Source organism: Trachinotus anak, unplaced genomic scaffold (genome assembly GCF_046630095.1).
Source record: "Trachinotus anak isolate AG129_WGS33_773 ecotype Australia unplaced genomic scaffold, CSIRO_AGI_Tana_v1 ptg000026l, whole genome shotgun sequence".
NCBI lineage: Eukaryota > Metazoa > Chordata > Actinopteri > Carangiformes > Carangidae > Trachinotus > Trachinotus anak.
Genome location: NW_027273877.1, coordinates 9,268,164 through 9,288,781, shown reverse-complemented (window position 1 = coordinate 9,288,781; position 20,618 = coordinate 9,268,164). Strand labels below are relative to the sequence as shown.

The 20,618-nt window shown below is 40.2% G+C and overlaps 1 protein-coding gene across 10 annotated transcripts in view; it reads left to right on the top strand.

Annotated features, from left to right (window-relative positions):
* Positions 1–20,618, top strand: part of dmd (dystrophin) — a 298,427-nt gene that overhangs the window by 101,999 nt on the left and 175,810 nt on the right. For all 10 annotated transcript variants that reach the window (XM_071463817.1, XM_071463813.1, XM_071463810.1 and 7 more), the window contains exons 3-8: positions 8,861–8,953; positions 9,982–10,062; positions 11,997–12,089; positions 15,980–16,081; positions 17,127–17,197; positions 19,948–20,066. In XM_071463817.1, coding sequence (XP_071319918.1) covers positions 8,861–8,953; positions 9,982–10,062; positions 11,997–12,089; positions 15,980–16,081; positions 17,127–17,197; positions 19,948–20,066 — 559 coding nt within the window. The remainder of the gene's footprint in view (positions 1–8,860; positions 8,954–9,981; positions 10,063–11,996; positions 12,090–15,979; positions 16,082–17,126; positions 17,198–19,947; positions 20,067–20,618) is intronic.

Genomic DNA, 20,618 nt, shown 5'->3' with positions numbered 1-20,618 from the left:
ATGCTCAGAGATGTGAATTAAATAGAAACATTTCACAGCCACATGCCTGTGAAATTGCCGATAGCACTCTGCATTGCAGATCACCTCTGGAGCTCATCCCAGCTGACATCTTGTCAGAGAAAACTTTAAAGCAGTCTTTTTTGTTGTCTTTTTCCTTTTCTTTTTTTTTCTTTCTTGTGAATGGTTAGAACGCTGTTCTGTAAAGATAAAAAATAGATGAAGAACTCCTTTCCCTTTTGCTTGGTGCCTGCTTGTTTATATGTTGCTATATAGATGAAAGTTGACGTACATTTTAGGATGTGTTTCCACCCTTGGTGAATACATATAGTTTGCCTTCAGTCAAAGATTACATATAAATGGCTGGATTAAAGGTCACTTATTTCATAAAGGTATTTGTCTGGGTGTTTTTTGATTATAAAGCAGGTCCATGTTCTATATTAATACTGTGAAAGTATCAAAGCCTTAGTCCACAGAGAAATGCACACTGTATTCAGAAACTGAGCCTTAAAACGAGCCATCAGGACTTCTGTGATGTCACAATGAAGCAGTCGCTGCTTGAGATCCAAAACTACATTCAGAAAGCAACACTTCAAATAAAACACAGGAAAAGTCTCAAATATGGGACCTTTAAATTGAGGATGTTGTGAGTCTCGTCTCAGTTTTGATCAAATGATGTTTGCATTGAACATAAATAAGCTGGTTATTAACATCCCTGCATATGTGGTTCGTACACAGCCTGTATTTAGAAACTGAGGCTTAAAACAAGCCGTCAGGACTTCTGTAACATTGTGATGTCACAATAACACAGTCACCACCCTCAGCCATGCCCCAAACCCAGTCCACCTCGACCCACCATCCAACCTTGCAGGATTTGGTTTCCTCGAGTCTTTACCTGAAATCTGCTATATTTTTATTAGATCACTCAGAAAACTGTCAGCCAATCAGAAGAGCGACTCAGATCACCAACCCGTTGTTACTAGAGCTCCAGAGAGGAGATGTAATACTACACTGAGATGGTTTTTGGTTCTTCAAACCACAGCTATATATTCTCATCAACACTTCAAATAAAACACTGGGAAAGAGTAAAATATGGGACCTTTAACCTCTAGACTGTTACTGAAGACCCCTCTGGGCCCTTCCCCCTCTATGAGCTGTAGATAGTTTACTTCACTCCTGCAGTATAGCGAGACACAAAAAGGTTGTTTCAAAACTGATGCTTTTGTAGGAGATTCAGACTTTCAGGTTATCATATCCTTTAAAAAAACTGGAGAGACAAGACAAACACAAGAAAGAAAACAGCTGTTTTTCCACAGACACGTCGTGAACACGACTCACAAGCAGCTGTTTTAGAGGAGTTTATTACTGTGATGCAGATTGGGCCTAAGCCACAGCTTAGCTTAGTTTAGCTTGCTGATAAATTAAGCAACTCTTCCTACTCCTTATTAGATACAACTGGCTGTGACTGTGAAATATGTTTTTTTTTTTGTTTGTTTTATTTTGAAATACAGTAATATTTTCTCTGCTTGGAGTTATATTTGATTTACATATAACATTTAATTAAGTGGTTAAAATATTCTTTTGAAGAATATTTCTGAAGTCTCCACATCATGCGTGTTTAGGTTTCATACTCACCTGTGACTGGCTTCCAGACTAGTTGTGTTGTCTTAAATCCTGCTGGTACATTGTGTTAAACACCCCAGAGAAACTCTCCCCTTTGATGTGAAAACCGACTCTGCGCATACGTCATTCTGCACAGCGAAGCTCAGACATCACAGTCGAGGAACAGTAACCAGAACTGATTTCTGAGCCAACGGGGTGAATCACAGAGTAACGTTTGCTCAAAAGTGGAGGGTTTCTGCCAGTGTTGCCCCTGCTGAGCCTGAGCATCGAAGACTTTGGGGCAGCTTGGTGGGAAACAGCTTATATTATGGTTGGAAAGCTCACTGCTCACTAGCTTGCTTCTTATATACACAACCTCCAGTTTTAAAAGAGTAACTTAAATTGGTTGTGCAGTGACTTTAATACACAATCTATTGATCCTGGTTCCATTTTATAGTGTCATTGCACAAATGTCATTTTCCTTTTCCCAGAGACAATCCATTAATTAGAACCCCCCCCCCCAAAAAAAAAATCCATAGTGTGGAGTAGTTGTCGAAGTACTTACAATAGTAGAAATATTGCTTGAAAATTGATCACATGACAATGACAAATATGCTGAAAAAAAGACATCTGGTCCAACAGTGTTTTGGGGGTATTACTGTAAAATCCGTCTTTTTAATAGACTTATTGAACTGTCAAAGTACACAGAGGATACAAGCCCTGCTGATACACATATGTATTACCATGGTTACTAAGTAAAATCTGTTGTAAGACATGACATCAATTATAGGATGGCTGCCTGAAGGGCTCTCGAGCAGCTGATGGATTTATTATCTGTTTGGCTTTTGGATTCATGCCACTCATCTGCTATAACAAAATACTGTGGTCGGTCTGTTTGCTTTTAGAGCACAAACAAGAAACAGCAGAGTGTGGCTGGAAGGAAGACATCCTGGAAAAAAAAGGTCTCAGTCTGGTTGTTTGGTTTGCATCAAGGTTTCATCAACAGCTTTCTAATCAGTCCAAACAATCTCTAATTGGGCAAATGCAAAAAAAACACACAAAAAAACCAAACAAAAAACCACATATAAATCAATTATAAAAAATAATTGTTAACTACCTGATTAGATATAATTTTAAATACTGTATATGTGATTTTGACTTTTTTTCATAAAAATCTGTGATGAGAGTACATTAGTTACATAGTTCATTAAAGGTCCCATATTTTTTGATTATAAAGCAGGTCTAGGTTCTATATTAATACAGTGAAACTATCAAAGAGTTCAGTCATTCAGAAACTGAGTCTTGAGCCGTCAGGACTTCTGTAACTTTGTGATGTCACAACAAAGTAGCCCCACCCACCTGGACCCACCATCCAACATCGCAGGATTTGCTTCACCTGAAATCTGCTATATTTTTTTATTTGGTCACTCATAAAACAATCAGCCAATCAGATGGGAGGCTCAGAGCCTCTCTTCTGATCTTCCTGTTACTGGAGCTCCAGAGAGAAGCCTGAGAGAGGAGATGCAAAACTACATTGAGATGGTTTTTGGTCCTTAAAACCACAAATATATTTTCTCAAGGATATCAACACTTAAAAAACTGAAAAAATGTAAAATATGGGACCTTTAAGATGTTCATAGAGTCTTTAATTAATTGTTTGCTTATGAATTGCTTTTTTAAACTGCTGATAAAGAAACCAGTGAAACACAGAAGCAGAAGTGGAACACATTCCAACCCTTTTTGACAGCTGCACCTCCCAAGTCAAACATGCAAACATATTTCTAACGGAAGCAAGAATTTGGATGAGGTACGACTAGGAGCTTGGGGCTGGCGAGCTGACTCAGGCGGCCGCTGCCGAGTGTGGGTGCTGATTGTCAGGACACCACAAACAGCAGCTATACTTACTTGACCTAAGCTGTAATCTGCAGTCGCACTGATAGTCAAGTGCAGTGTATCCTTGCCAACAGAGCACTGAGATAAATGGACGGTGACAGACACACTTAGACACACTTTCACATGCAAAGTGACAAAGATGTGGGGAAGAAAATGTATTCGCAGACTAGATGTCCTCATTATAGATTTAATATTCTCTCATTTATACCTAACTCCTTCCTAGTTCGGAGGGTAAAGAATGAATCATCTTTGTGTGTCTCTAGAGAAGTCTGGTGTAGAAAGGATTGAAATACTGACACACAGTTAAACACACACACAGGCGCACACACACACACACATATGAGAAATGAGTCAGCCATGTTTGGCATTCTGGTCACACACTGGTAGAGGTCATTGTACTCATTGCCATCACTGTTTGCTGAAGATGAAAGTGTGTGTGTGTGTGTGTGTGTGTGTGTGCGTGCGTGCACACGTGTGAGATTTTCATGATCATTTCTACCCTGTACACACCGTAGTTAGACAGGTATAAAATGTAAAATATGTACGTTTGACATGGGAGATGTGTGTGTGTGTGTGTGTGTGTGTGTGTGCGTGTGCGTGTGCGTGTGTGTTTGTTTATCAGTGGAGTGTGTACGCATGTGTGAGTTTGTGTGTGGCTGCAGTTTGTGTTGGAAGAAGATAAAAAGATGCTAAAACAAATCAGCAAATCAGGACTGAGCGTGTCTGTGATTTCACACTTGTTTGCAGAGAACAGGCTGCACTTGACGTTACCCCAAAAACTACAGTGTCTGTGTTCCGGTGGATCAAGAAGGGCTCTCTTTTTATTTCCTTCCTTTCTTTTATTTTATTTTTTTTATTTGGGTGGGGCGGTCTCAACAGTAAATTGCTTTTTTTACACTTCAGTTTCTGTGAACAAGATATAATGTGATAATTAAGGCAGGACACTTTAGGCCTGTTGAGACAATTATTTGACTGTCGTATGATGTGATGATGATGGGACCGAGTGGGACTGGGCCTGTTCCAGTCTGGATCAGTTGTTGTCGTATATTGTGCGACATGTAAATGATCTAATCTTGACATCCAGTCGCTCTTGGGATCCGGTGCTTGAACCATTTCTGAGACACTGAATAGAAGATTTTATTATGTCTGCGCCTGATTAGTGGCGTCATGTGTTTGCACAAATGCAAAGCATCTGTGCCTTATTATTACTCAAGTTATCAAATTGTATTTATCTGAAGTGTGATGCTCATAATTTGAGGATTGATGAAAGAAAAATATTGGTTTTGCTTGGACAAACATGCACAAATGATGTGCAAACAAACAAGTCCCCACTTTTGGTGTCATTTGGATGTTAATGGGCTGCTCAAAATCTTTATCTCGCCTGCACAAAGACAGCACCATCAAAGATGTGCCACTTTTTCCTGTGCACATATCTACACTTACCTTATAGTATCGTGTAATGGTGTAAGAAATGTTCTGTGTTGAGACTTTTATCTGGGCCTCCAGAGTCTTGCGTCAGAAAGATGTGACTTCACTGATGCGTAAAGGCATATTCTTTTATCTGTGGAGAGGTCAGAGGTCAGAGCGCTTTGGTGCAACCGCCCCTCCTGCTCCTCTTGCGTAATGATACATGGGAGTCTTTAGATTTAAGGGCACCAGAAGGTGCTGCCGTCTGCAACAAAAACAGCGAGACGAACGGAACGCACCGTGATTTGACTGTGTGTATACTTCGGATGATTCTTCATTTATAAGCACGGAGCAGTTTCTGAGGTTCAAGTGGGTCTTCTGTGAGCTGCAATTACGGGAGCATCAGTTCAGCCCGGAGAGCACCTGAAGAACAGTTTTATTTGGTAGAGTGTGCTGGAATTACGAAGGCAGCCGTTTAATGCACAAGAGAGAGATTTCTAATGGGTGTGAGTGGGCAGGAAGAATAAAGAATAAGTGTGTGTGTGTTTGTGTGTTGTCTCCCTTCTGCTACAGCAAAAATCAAATGTGCAGTTGTCTCTTTTTTTTGCCTTTTAGTGCCGCATTTCCTCGTCTTTTATCTCCGTTCAGGTGTGGATTCTTCACTCATCATCTACGCCCACGCTCTGTCCACAGCCTATTCCCGATAATACATCTAGCTCACTCCCAACACACACCCACACACACAGTCTTTGCCGCGGTGTGGAGAATGACTGCGTAACGGCGGCGAGTCTCAGGACAATGCCGAGAGGCCGAGGTTAAGGGCAGAGAGGGATAGAAAAAGAGAGAGACAGACGGAGGGAGGAAAATAAGAACATAAGGGTAAAGAGTATGAAGTGTGAGAGAATGAGTTTGTGTGGGGACAGTGGATATAAAATAATATAAGACAGAGTCAGAGAGCAAAGAAAGGAAAATATGAGAAAATCATAGGAGGAGGTTGTTTCTCAGAAGATTGATAACTGAATTTTTTATTATAGAAAAATGATTCTCTTTCCCTCTCTTTTTACTTTTTCTTCTATATTGTGTTTATTTTATGTTTTTTTTTTTGTTTTTTTTTTCTGGGTCATTTCTACTTTTTTTTTTTTCTTTTTTCTTCTCTCTGTCTCACTGTCGGTGGTAATGCGTTTCAGATGCAGCGGTGGGGACTTCGCGGCAGCCGTCATCGTAATAATGCATGATCAATGCGGGAAAGAAATTTCTGCCACAGTAACAAGGATGGGAACAATGCAGAAAAAAAGATTCATGGTGTCATTTGTACATGATGCTGCCGGCAAAACATAAAGAAGGAAAAAAAAAGCCGTCTTTAATTCGCTTACTTATTGTCTATGTCCTTGCCCCTCTCCTGTCTTTACCAATTCCTCTAACACTTTCTCATAATTACTTAGTTCAGTAGGCTTTTTCTCAATTTTCAAATAATACCATTGTGCTGCTCAATATGCTAAATTAATTTTGCTGAGAAATTAGTCCAGATTAGATGGTGTTAAATCTGTTATGACACCTCTAATAAACCGTGTACATGTGAAGGTCACTCGCGATATCCAAGTTAAATTGAAGAAACCGATCGGCTTCAAGTTAAGAGCCGCTGCCCTGTGGAGAATACTGAGGTAGAAATAATTGAGAGAAATAATGGGGAAAAATGAAAGTTCAGCACAGACATGAAATTAATGTGAACAGTCTGCGTCTTCAGGAGCATTTGTTTATATCAGTCTTCTAGGGCTCAGTACTCAGGCCCCCCGGGGGTATTTCTGCAGTTGCCAGTGGGTGTGTGGAAAAATGTAGAGTAGAAAAAGTAGAAATTAGGATTACATTTTTTTTAAAATTATATACCCCTGGCCACGTCGTGTTGCAATTCAGAGTGCCTGAAAACTAGTTAGCAGTAAGTTGAATTAGTTACCTTAAAGTAATGACTATCACTGTTAAATTGTTAGCTGAAAGCAGCCTAACAAATAAATATTTAAAATTGTTAGTTAAAGGTAACAAATAAAGATTTTAGATTTTTAGCTAAAAGTAATGAGTAAAGATTTTAAATTGTTAGTTAAAAGTAACACATACAGATTTTCAGTTGTTAGGATGACAAGTTTAAAATATGACAGTTGAATATCACAAAAGAAATTTTACATTGCAGGAGGCAATTTCCAAATAAAGTTTTGTGGTAACTGTCAAGAAAATATTTCTGTAAGCTGACGACATAACTGACAAACACATACACTGGGGTTCAAAAGTCTGAGAGTCTGGTAAAATAAAGATTAAATGACTAAAAAATCACTGTATTCCACATCCTGTGCAATCAGTCATCTACCGCACAGCTCGTAAAGCTGCCAACACTCCCCATCATATTGTGTTGCACACATCTGGAACTACTCGATGTCTACAACGTCCGCCATTGCTGAAAAAAGTGGCCTTGATAAGTCAGTGGAGATGTCATCAACCTCTCAGTCCTCTTGTATGGGTTGGAGGGCTTGTTGGAAAAAAAAAAAAAAATCACACAACTTTCTAACTTTTTGAAATCAGCTCTCAAAAAAAATTCTTCGTTTCCATCCTTGGCCTGTGAAACCAATGTCATTTCATTGTGCATGAGAAAAAAGTGACTGTGAAAACCCTCTCACTACTTTGCTCATGCTGGTTTCACAATACATATCAGTGATTCCCAACCAGAGGTAGTTTTGTCCCCGGGGGTACTCCTGCAGGCACAGAATGTAGGAAAGAAAGATTAGATTTTAGATATATATATCCACATAGCTTGGCTGCTGTAAAACCTGAATATTGTGTTGCAATTGAGAGTGGTAAATGACTGAAATAGTTAGTTAAAAGTAAATGGGCGGCTCATAGTTGGCTAAAAGTGATGGATAAGCAGTTGAAATTGTTTGCTAAAACTAATGCATAAATGGTTTAAATAGCTAAAAGTTATGGGAAATGGTTTCAAGAGATATATAAAAGTAATAGATAAGTGATCAATAGCCAAATGCAAGGGATATACAGTTTAAATAGTAAATTCAAACAATGTGTAAAGGTTGAAATGTGCAGAAATGTTTAAGATCTTGTTTATCATGGAGCACGAACATGTATTACATGAACACTGTGGCTGTCACGTTCTTTGTAAACTCAGGCCCTTGCTCACCTCCTGTACACGAAGCACTTGAACACGCCTCCAGTATCTATGTAAATGTATTCAACATATATAAGCGTGAACGGCTTTGCCTTTTGTTCCCTGTGCTCACTCCGTTCGCAGTCGTAGGTAAAGCAGCTGCGGTTTGATCTGCGCGTGCAAAAACATCATCTCTTCCTCTGAATCTGAATCACGCAGCTCTCTCGAAACTGTGCGCTCTCACGTCTGACTGCTGATGTTCTGGGGCATTTCTGAATTCCTCTTCACTCTGCCTGCTGTGGAGGAACACAAAAGGCACTCGCACTGTATTTAGCCTGCAGCAGTTTCCAGTGTGAAGTAACTGCTAGCTTGTAATCCTAGACTTGTCAGCAGTGATAAAGAACAGCCTCTTGGGTATTAACTGTTATCTTCACATTTAACGCAGGGCTGGTTTGTGATTACTCAAGAGATGTCTCACTGTACTCCAAACTACTCTGATGTTGTTTTGGCCACTGAACAGCAGTATCCAGTATGGGGACCGGCCCCTTTGACCTTTTCATGAAACAAGTAAATTGACCTCATATCCCCTCCTGTGGTTGCTGCTCTCAGCATAGCTGTTTTAAAGCTGATGCTTCTCCTTTTGCAGCCGTGCATCAAAGGGCTTCTCCTACACACTTACAGACTGCAGAAATCGAACTCATCTTAGTAGTAATTAACATTTTGATTTTCTGGAAATATTTAGAATTAATGTATGTTATCATTTTCTTTTAGTTGATGACGATACAGTTTTTGATAATTGTACGTTTGTGTGTGTTTTAGACAGGGAAGCCATCAGTGGAGGATCTGTTCTCAGACCTGTGTGATGGACGACGCCTGCTGGAGCTGCTGGAGGGGCTGGCAGGACATGAGCTGGTATAAATACACACACACACACACAGGGGCATATTGTACAAGGACACACAAACACACACATATCCTCAAACACAGAAACATACCAGATGCCAGACTCATGCCAGATTTTTAAATCAGTATTGCTCTCTATCTTCATAAGAGTGTGAAGAAGATCCAGTGAATATGGCTGGACATGTGACCAAGTCAAAAAAGAAAAAAAAGAAAGGAAAATCCAAATAAGGAACAAAGTTGAAAGTTAAAAAGTTGAAATACTTTGGTAGAGGTAATGAATAAATGGTTGAAATAGCCAGAATTGATGGATAAATGGTAAATAGATAAATGTAATTGATTAGCAGTTCGCTGAAAATGGTGAATAAATGGTGAAGGGCTAAATGTTTAGGACAGACAGCAGTGGTGGTGCAGACTGGAGCAAACCAATCCAAGCACTTTCTGTTCATTCAGTGTGTTGATTACATTCCTCATCAGTAACGCAACAATCGTCACCTTGATTGATTCTGGTTGTAACCATACGAAACCTTCACATCACCGTCATCTGTCCCGACGCAGCATCATCCCCAGCTTAAACTAAAAATCATCATATTATACTATACTGGGGGAAAAAAAAAAAAAAAAGTGCCAAGATTTAAAACTTAAATGAGGCCAAACGCACGCACCAGAACACCCCACAGTGTTAATCAAACTTTTACTCCCACCTTGGGTTTTATTTGCCCCTCCAGCTCTCCTCACTTGTTTGTCTCTCTCAGTTTTTCTCTTCGTCTTTCCACCACCTTCCCTCCTTCCCTTCTCACACTCATTTCTGTGCTTTTATCTCACGGAGAGACAATATCATTTTTGTCCTTTGCTTGATATTATCATCTTATTGTAATAGGACACACACACACACACACACACATACATTTTTATTGTAATGTGGCCGTTTGTAGCGCTAATGGTTGCCCCTGAGCAAGGTCTGTTTATGCCTCAGTAATCTCCTCTGTCTTGTCCGTGTGTGTGTCTCTGTGTGTGCGTGTGTGTGTGTGTGTGTTCAGGTGAGGTTGGAGAGAGGATTCACACGTGTTCATTCGCTCAACAATGTCAACCGTGCTCTGCAGATCTTGCAGAAGAACAATGTGAGTATGCGCACACACTGACACACATGCGCTTCCCCTTTTTCCTGATGCGAGTGCGCAGGAAAGTTTAATAAGATATGATCTGACTGCATTAATATATATTTAATAAAACCGTGGCAAAACTTTATAAACAGTGGAACTGCACGTCAGGTTTCTCGCTCCTGTCCAGCTTGGTTTCCATATACATTTAACCTTGTCTGTTTTGAGACGCCTTTACTTTTCCCGTCTAAGAAAAACAAGTATCTATCTTTTTTATCCCCTCTTTTATCTTACTGTCTCTCTTTTGTCTGGCTCCTTTCCTCATACCACAATTTCTCTTTTATCTTACTTCTCCTTTGCCTTTCTCTCCATCGCTTTCTCTTCTTGTGCACCCTTTCCTTCCTATAGATAGAAAGAGGTCATTTTAGTCAAGATAGGTGTCTCAACGTGGTTTACTTGACACAGTGCATTTTAAAAGGATCACAGATACATCGCTTCTTTTTCTTCCATGTGATTAAAGGAATTGATATTTTGAAATATGCTTAACTCAGCTCAGCGGGGGATGGTTAGCCTGGCTCTGCCCGAAGGTAACAAAAAAAACCAGCGCCTCTGAAGCAAACTAATTAACACCATGCACAAATATTTGTTTGGGCCATACAAAAACCAAAGTGTAAAAACAAGTTGTTTTTTTTTTTTGTAGGGGGTTTCATGTCGTGCCATTTCTTTGGACAGAGCCAGGCTAACTGTTTCCTCTGGTTAAGCTCATCATCTTTATCATTTAATGGACAGATATGACAGTGGGATCAATCTTCTCATATAACTTTTGGAAAAAAAAAAAGGGGAAAAAATAGCAAAATGTGTATTTCTCCAATTGCTGAACTACTCCTTTAGTAGATAGAGCATTGGTCCCCAACCTGAGGATCAGGAGCCCCAAAGGGCTCCAAAGATAAATCTGAAGGTACATAAAAACACACAAAAAAAAGGAAAACAATATACATATGTAGAGGATAATAATATTACTGTATGTCACTCCCATACTCTCTCTCTCAAATAAAGCCATAAAAATGCCCCAATAAAAAATAACTTTTATTACTGATTGTTTTCTCTCCATAGTTCGAAACATGTTCATGTAAGAACACATTTTCCAAAATGGTGTTAAAAATGTAAAATTAAATAATAAAGTCCTGAAATCCAAAATGACATCATGATGAATTAAATAAGAAATACCCAGAAATACCTACATTACCCCATATCTGATATTTGGGCTGGACTGTATCAAGAAACTTTGGATTTCGCCCAGGCCTACTAATGTTTGCCTAAACTCTGATACAGTCATATTTTGGCCTTAACCCAGTGGGTGTTAAGTCCATTACCCATATTTTTCTAATGTAACCTGTAATACTGCTGGTGTACCAACTTTTGCAGCTTGTGTTACAGCAGATAAGCGCACACTTTTGCCCTTGGGTTTTTGGGTTTGGTTTGGGAAAAAAAAAAGAAAAAAGGCCCTCAAACCTTTTACATAACTTACTGGAAGCCCATGCACACTGCTTCAACATGTGGAGAAATCTAAAGCTTGTCAGGCGTACTGTGTCCGTTATGCTGTGTCGTGGTCGCTAGTGAACGGTCATTCACTGATGAATTATTTCCACATAAAAACCAGACTTATAGTTCTGTGGGCTGCACTGTGGTCGCTCAGATATATGCTCAGATATATTTATGTTTCTTTTATACTTGTATGTTGCACATTTACATTTGTTTCCATCTCCATCTGGAAACCAAGGCTTGACAGGAGCTGAATGAACCAATTGAGCAAAGTAGACATTGCTTCATTTTAAAGGGGTCACAGACCAAAAAGGCTGGGAAACGACTGAGTTAGAACAGGGACCAAAACCTGCTCGGATTTTGTTAAATAAAACGTATAATGAGATTTTCCTGTCTGCGCCTCCCTCCTACAGGTTGAATTGGTGAATATCGGAGCAGCCGACATCGTTGATGGAAATCACAAACTGATTCTCGGGCTCATCTGGAGCATCATTCTCCACTGGCAGGTGTGTGTGTGTGCACACATTTGTGCTGTAAGTGTGTGTGTGAACGTGTCGGCGTGCGGATCCGTGCAGCCACTTTGGAGGCAATAAGAGATTTTGTATTTTGTGAATGCAGCAAATTTTTGCTGCATTTCAAAGACCCTTGTCTGTATAAATTGAATACCTTGACCCTGATGAGTATATACGCATCCAACTGAGTCACACAAAATCCTGCTAAAACAGGAAAGAGAGCTGTGCATTGTCCCTGAACTCTAAATTGCATGTATATCCATTTTACTGTATAATTGAACTACATTCAATGAGCCCATTTAGAAAGCCACGCAAAGTTTAATAGTGAAGATAAACAAGCTAGAGTGAGTAAAATCACTGAACGCATGCTGGCAAGCTCATCAGATATACAGCTTTCACACTAGTAAGCATCACTTTAACACCAATTTAAATCACCTTTTGTCCATGATGCACAAATTGAATCAGCTGCAACACGGAAGGCTTGTATAAATTGCTCCTGTCTATTTCTTAAGGAAGTGTTTGCATATAGCTGCAATATGTGACACAAAAACAAAGTTGTCCTTCCTCGTCCCTCTGAACGTTTCTCTCTGATACTTTCAGTTGTAGCTGTTAAGGTGAAGGTAGCAGCCACCTTCCTGAACTCAAAGCAACACTAATGATAGAGAGCGGCAAGAAAAGAAAAGTGAAACAATTTTCTATGATGCAAAGATACACACTCGATGCCTCAAGGTAAAAAAAAAAAAGTATATATTGTAGCTTTAAAATCTGCTTCTAAGCTATGTACGTTTTTCATACTACTTTATAATCTATACAGTAGCGACTGAAACAGTAGTTGCTTTACAGGAGGAGGGAAAGGGGTCGGACGGATAATAAAGAGAGATCATCTTTCTGGCACAACCTTGGAACAGTTAAAGGTGCTATATGTAAGTTTTTGCTATTGCTAAATAGCCAGCGTTTGCATTAACAGCTGTTTACTTTCCAGTCCAGAAAAAACGTTGAGAAAAAAAGTTCACAACGACAGTCAGATGTACTGCATTTCTGGCACGGATGGCAAAGATCTGAGAGTCTTGTATATTTTTCATTGGCTTCATGTTTGTCTCTAATTCTGACCAGAAAACATGAGCAAGCACAGGTCATATAATCCAACATCATAACTTTCGAGAAAAGTAAATTCACCACCCGCGGTAATGAGAGTGAAAAAGCAGCACAGAGTACTTCAAGTTTCCTTTAATGTTTCTTTTTTCTCCTTTTTTTTTTTTTGGTGCCCTTCATCTTTCTGCCAACTTATAGAGCAATATTAAGCCTTCACGACTGCGTACTTCTCCCCTTAAGCTGCGTTTAAAGTTCAAAACATATTTCATTATGGACTCGGTGTTTAAGAACAACTACATGTAATGGCAGTGGTTTTAATAGCTTACATACACTACATTTTAATTGTGTTTCATTCCACATCAAGTTGAATGGAGGCTAATGTCTCAATCACACTGGTTTTGGCATGGACTTAATGACACGATTAATAGCAAAACACAGTTCTGTAATGAGGTGCTTGTGTTGGCTCAGTGCGTATGATTGTGGGCGCCACGTAAGTGTGTCTGTGGATGTAGTGTGTGAATATGCCTGTGAAAGGCTGCTACGCCCTGGAGGTTATCATTTGCTTATGTGTGGGCACGTATGCCAGTCTGTGAGTGCTCCTGTGTGTGTGTGTGTGTGTGTGTGTGTGTACAGCAGTCTTTGTTAAAGCACCCCTCCAATTAAAGTGGAAATGCATGCGGTGACCTACTCCCAAATGAGTCCCTTTTTCACCCGGCAGGCCGCATTATACGAGGAATTGCTAACAAACCTGTCTGTGTGTGTGTGTGTGTGTGTGTGTGTGCGCGCGCGTGTGCGCGCGCGCGCGGGTGTGTGTGCGCGTGTGTGTGCAGGCGTATGCGAGAGAGATCTTCATGATTCCCCTTGCTGGGAATTCACCTTAACATCAAACACTGAAGCCTTTTTTTTTAGATTTAGTCGCACATTGTGTGTGAGTGTGTATCTGCAAGTGTGTAATAGTGCAGATGACTCTTTCGTCCTCTTTCTTACTCTATTACTTTACATCTGTGCAACAGTGTGTGCATTAGTTTGTTTGGTCCCATATAGTATAAAGGTAGATGTCCATCTCTTTTTTGATTATAAAGCAGGTCTAGGTTCTATATTAATACTGTGTATTAAAGTATCAAAGCCTCAGTCCACAGAGAAATGCACACAGCCTGTATTCAGAAACTGAACCTTAAAACGGCCGTCAGGATTTTTGTAACTTTGTGATGTCACAACAAAGCAATCACTGCTCTCAGCCATGCCCCAAGCCCAGCCCACCTGGACCCACCATCAAACCTTACCAGTTTTGGTTTCTCTAAGTGTTTACCTGAAATCTGCTCTATTTTTATTTGATCACTCAGAAAACAGTCAGCCAATCAGAAGAAAGGTTCAGAGCATCTCTTTCGGTTGGCTCCACCAACCTGTTGTTACGAGAGCTCCTGAGAGAAGCCTGAGAGGAGATGAAAAACTACACTGAGATGGTTTTTGGTACTTAAACCCACAAATTGATCTTCTCATGGATATCAGCACTTCAAACACAGAAGTGTAAAATATGGGACCTTTAAACTTTAAGGTGAAGGGTAAGGTTAGGTGGTAAGGTAAGTAAAGTCTCCAAGAAATGAATGAGTCAGTATAATGTCCTGTGTGTGTGTGTGACATTCTGTCTTCAATTCAAGAGAGCATGAGCACAGAGTAGGGGGAGATGTGCATATGTGTGTGTGAGTGTGCGTACATGTATATGTGAGTATGCATATTTGACTGATGGAAAGGCGAGGGTGCATAAGTAATGCACAAGCGGGCAGCGAAAAAGTATAAGGGCTGTCTCTCTTTCCCCCCCAAGCCCTGAATAAGTGCTCCAAAACTGTCACTCAGAACTGCCAAAAATCCAGCCTGTGACAATGCAGCCAAATACACACACAGGCTTGTGCATGGATGCGTGTGTACACAAGTGTTCTTTGACTGTGCTCTGTGCACTTTTACTGAGGGTGTGCTACAGTGCGGTGGTACAGATGTGTGAAAATGCAAAGGACCCACTGACAGGCCATGTCAAAACTTTGCTAGAAAGCAGCTGATATTTATAAAATGTCTCTTTATGGTAATGTTACACCGCCAGGGCCCATATTAGCATAGATTTCAATATCTGTTGTTCTGTTTATCAGGAGTTAAGTTAAAGATGGTGGGGGGGGGGGGGGGGGGGGCAGAGTGAGGAGATTTTGACCAGTGCAAAAGTTTATGTTTTTGCTGGAGCTCTATATTCATGTGCATGTCTGTTAAAGGGCCCATATTTTACACTTTTTTTTAACTTTTACCCTTGTTTTATGTTAAGTGTTGATATCCATAAGAAGATATATTTGTGGTTTTAACTACCAAAAAACATCTCAATGTAGCTTTACATCTTCTTCTTACAGGCTTCTCTCTGGAGCTCTAGTAACAGCAGGTCTGTGAGCCAATCAGAAGAGAGGCTCTGAACCTGTCTTCTGTCTGTCAGTCTTGACTGACTGTTTTCTGAGTGATCAAATAAAAATATTGCAGATTTCAGGTTAACACTCAGAGAAACCAAATCCTGCTAGATTGGATGGTGGGTCCAGGTGGGCTGGGCTTGGGGCATGTGACATCACAAAGTTACAGAAGTCGTAACAGCTCATTTTGAGGCTCAGGTTCTGAATACAGGCTGTGTGCATTCACTTTCACAGTATTAATATAGAACCTAGACTTGCTTTATAATAAAAAGAAGACTTGGAAATTTCACACAATACACTATGACCTTTAAGGTCTGACACCAGCTTAACACTGTATTTGTGTGTGTGCAGGTAAAGGATGTGATGAAGGATGTGATGGCGGGCCTACAGCAGACCAACAGTGAGAAGATTCTGCTGAGTTGGGTTCGTCAGAACACACGCCAGTATCCTCAGGTATGTTCCTTTCCCTCTCGCTCAGTCTTATCGTAAATGCACAGGCTGAATGACAGGATCCACTAGTTCTCCTCTCTCCTGCTTTCTCAGGGAACTATTCCTGTGAAGCCACAGACAGAGTTGTCTTATGAACTGACAAAATGTCAGAGTAACTATGCCTGTCTCATTTCAAAGCAACAGCTTCAAGTCTAATTTGTAGAATCATGTCGTGTCGTAATTCTGCCTTATATCTTCAGTGGTATTGAATGATTTACCTCTGCCCAAGACACCTTTCTGTCTTTTTTTTTTCTAGTTGTCTGTCTGAGTGGATATCTCAAATCTCTCAAGAACAGATTTTCATGAAATTTGGTGGACAGATAGGCTTTGGGCCAGTGAATAATGGATTAGGTTTTGGTGGTGATCCAGATCTGGGATTAGTGCCACCAGATGATTATCATTTTATAGCCCTGAGAATGAAGCTAAAAGACAGAGAGACTTGAGCCTTCATCCTAAAAGTAATGTATTTTTAAAAATATGAAAAGAAAAAAATCCAATTTACTCAAAACTAGTAGGACAAATGATGTTTTTGAATTCCTGTATAGTTTTTTCTTCATCTAATTTAGCTTCATGTGGCCTGGACTGTTCTCTGCTGTATTGAAGCCTCTAGGCTAAACTGCTAAGAGCATTCACAACACGGCATATGCTGCTTTTCTGAATAACATATGGCATTTAATAGTTGCTTTCACCCGAATCACCCAGGTCTTAATTTTATTTTTTTATTTTTACCAGAGAGAAATACCTACGGAACAAGGCGGAGAGATTTAGTTAACTTTTTAGTACTTCCCTGAGCTGCATGCAGATTTCTATTACATTTGCAATCCATTTTTAGCTATAGCATTCTGTCACTCCATGTATTAAAAGCCCAGACTGGCAGTTTGAGAGTGAAAATATGTCTTCAATTCAGTGAGTAGTTATAAAAGTGATACTCAGTCTTGGGGCGACAGTGTTTCAGCAGTGGGTGTCGTACTGCATTCGAAGGTTGGCCCTTTAATATCTCTGTCCTCAGGTCAATGTGGTTAACTTCTCCAGTAGCTGGAATGATGGATTGGCCTTCAACGCCCTCATCCACAGCCACAGGTATGGTGGAATGACTTGCGTGTCTGTCAGTGTGTGTGTGTGTGTGTGTGTGACTCTAAATACTACAGGGAGGACTGAAAAAAAAAAAAAAGCTCCCAACAGAGCAATATTTTTGGGAAGTGAGGAAATGGTGGCCGCGCCTAACAACTTCAAATGGTTTTAGTGTTAGGGTTAGGCATTAGGTTGTCATGGTTACGTTTAGGCTAAGGGGCAAAGTAATGCTGGGTCCGGCTAACGCTAAATGCTAATAGCCCGAGGGGCGAGGCGGGGCAGGGAGGCGGCAGTCAGCAGGGCTAGTGGAGAAGCTGGAGTTAGAGCAGGTGATGGAGGACTTCCGGGGGCACGACACGCAGACACAAGTTCAGACAGGTGTGTGCGACACCTGGACACCGTCAAAAACTACAACCTCATTATCAGTTGTAGGCGCAGGCTTGCTAAGTACCTGGCAGTAATTAACGGGTTGCTTCTCACCTGAGAGCTGTGTTATGAAATACCAATGCAGTGTACTTTGTAACTGACGCACTTTGTACCCGTTTGAGTACATTTTTACACAAGTAATTTTACTTGTATTGAGTAACAGTATTTGTACTTGAGTACAATTTTGCAGTGCTCTTTCCACCTTGGTGTGTGTGTGTGTGTGTGTGTGTGTGTGTGTGTGTGTGTGTGTTAACAGAGAGAGCAATAGAAAGAAAGAAAATAAAACTACAGACACAGAAAAGGGGCGTACAGACAGGGGGATATCATCAGCTTCATAAACTATGGTCTTGTTCTCACATTTTATTAGATATACTTGGAGGTGTAAAATGAGCCCATAAACTAAAAGTAAAATTAAAGGGAAAAGAGACAGAATATATCTGGTTCAAGCCTGCTAGCTTTTAGTGATGCGCTGCTGAAGGAAGCCAACTGATGAATGATACTGTTTCATCAGTGTTTTTACTGTGATTAAAGTTTCTTGTGTGTCTCTTTGTTCCAGTAATTATCCTTCACAGAAGTATCTCAACCCTTTAACTTAAATGTTTTGTATGTTATCGCCACAGGATAATCTTCACAAATAAATACAACTTTTATGATGTTAGAAGCCTCAGTACAGTCACCAGAAGTGAAAAGCTAATGTTAGGATATAAACGAACAACGCCACTGGTGCATGATTTCAGCGTCGCCACCACTAAACTTCCAGCTTGTAGTCTGATTTAGCTCTGACCTCATCTACAAAAGCCTTTACTCTTACAAAGTTAGTAATAGTTTGTTAGAGCGGGAGTTGAAAAACAACAAGGTTTTAAAGGTGGACTTGTGAGTAGATCGGTTTTCTTGTTCGGCACGATGATGTTTAACGTCCTTGACAACAGCCTCTGTAGTCTCATTTAGACACTTGTTAGCAACCGGCCTTTTTTCAGAGACGTATAAGCTTAAAAGAAATGTTACAGCTGGGGTATCTACTGACATATTTTAAGTTGTAGAATAAAATGTGAATATGTCTTGAGCTTGTGTTAACTTATTTCAGCCATCTAATCAAAACCCCATTCAAAAAACCTGCTGTATAGACTTCAGGATGAGGGAATTGGAGGTGCTAAAATGCAAACTAATTTCCGTGTTTTAGGGCTCTTTCTGGGGCATTCTAGAGCGTAAAGCTCTTGCAGGAAGAGGGAAGTTTTTATAAGACACCCAAACAAAATAAAAAAGTATTTTGTAGACCCTGAAATTAAAATAAAAGCTGAGCTGATCCACAAGGTTGAGATTAGGTATCAGTAAGCCAGATATTGGGTCGTGGCACTGAAGGCCATTGTTGTGAGCGAGTTACCCACTTTGCTACAAAACAGAAAAACAGTAGCCAGAAAACAAATCTACCAAAAGAAAGCTGTGAGAATTTTTTTTTTTTAATGCACCTATCTTTACTGATTTTAATAGAGGCTATGTGTGCAGTGTAACGAAGTGGGCGACATTTGAATTCAAATATATATCAACATAAAACATGGTCAGGACAAAAATATAATTAAAACCAGGATAGTCTGTGTAATGTGACCACATTACACATGCTAATGATAGGTTCAGCTGCTGTATACTGTACAGTATAGCTAGCAATACAGAAAAGCTTTATTGTGAATAAATGAATGATTGAAGGAACAAATAAACAAGTAAACGGATAAAGGATGAAAGGCCAGAGGAATAAATGGATGAATGGCTTTGTGGTGTTTAGGTCTTTGGCCTCCATGCCAACAACATGATGTTTACTGATAGTGGAATGGCTGTGGGCAAAATTTAAATCAAATGCCATTAAATATTGACTGCTATTATGCATTGAAAGTTTCTACTTTCACTGCGAGCTGAGGAAATGATAGTGGTGGAGTGGAGAGCGTGCACTGTACAGTCAAGTATCACTGCACGCCAGATGAATACATGGTTGCTGACTTACAGTAAAGTAGCTCCAAAAATAAAATTGACTGCATCAGCTGAAGTGAGTTAATTACACTGGGTTTCATTTTAAGAAAATTAATCTATAGGCTGTATAATAATTTAAAAAAAAGAAACCCATTAAACAACGTCTTTATTACTGCAATGTCAGCCCTTCCAACTTTTGCAGAATGCTCTTTTGTGTCCTTGTGTTGCATAGAGCACGGGTGGCAATGATCAACCCGGGATATGACATAGCAAATTCTTGTGACGTTTCTTCATGTCTGGATGTCTTAGAATTGATTAGATGATTGATTAGAACAGATGCATAATCTGCGCTGATTTCTCTTTTACCTCTGCAGACCTGAGCTTTTTGATTGGAGCTCAGTGGAGAAGAAGACGTCGGCGATCGACAGACTGGAACACGCCTTTAATAAGGCAGAGCAACACCTGGGGATAGAGAGACTGCTGGATCCTGAGGGTAACTAACACACACAGCTGCACACAGCTGCACATACATACACTGGTGCTTCCACCGAAAGAATAATCAAAGTGAGTTACAGCTCCCATCGTTTTTCACGCCCTCTGAGCATGCACCTTAATTGGCCCAAATGAACATGATGTGCCACGCTGTGATTGGGTGCCATGGTGATGACTGTGGTCTGCTCAGTTGAAGGACTTAAACAGGCTGGCAAAAAAATGTCCCTCACTTGTAAGAAAAGTGCTTTGATTCTGTGCAGAATAACAACAGTATATTTCTCCACAATTTGTTGACATTCTTTACATCCATCACTGCCCTGGTCGCTGCTGACCTAAGACCAGTTTTCAGACTCTTATTCAAAACTGTCAGGCCTGGATGAAGTGAGTACAGCTGACCCAGGTTAAAGTTCACCGCAGCATTGTCTTCAGTCGGGAGCTCTCTGTGATAGATGGTGATGGTGTTTTTTTGCAAACATAGATCTTATCCAAAAAAAAACACACACAAAAAAAAACCAAACACCAGCAATATGGCCTCTTAGAGAAATCAGTAGAG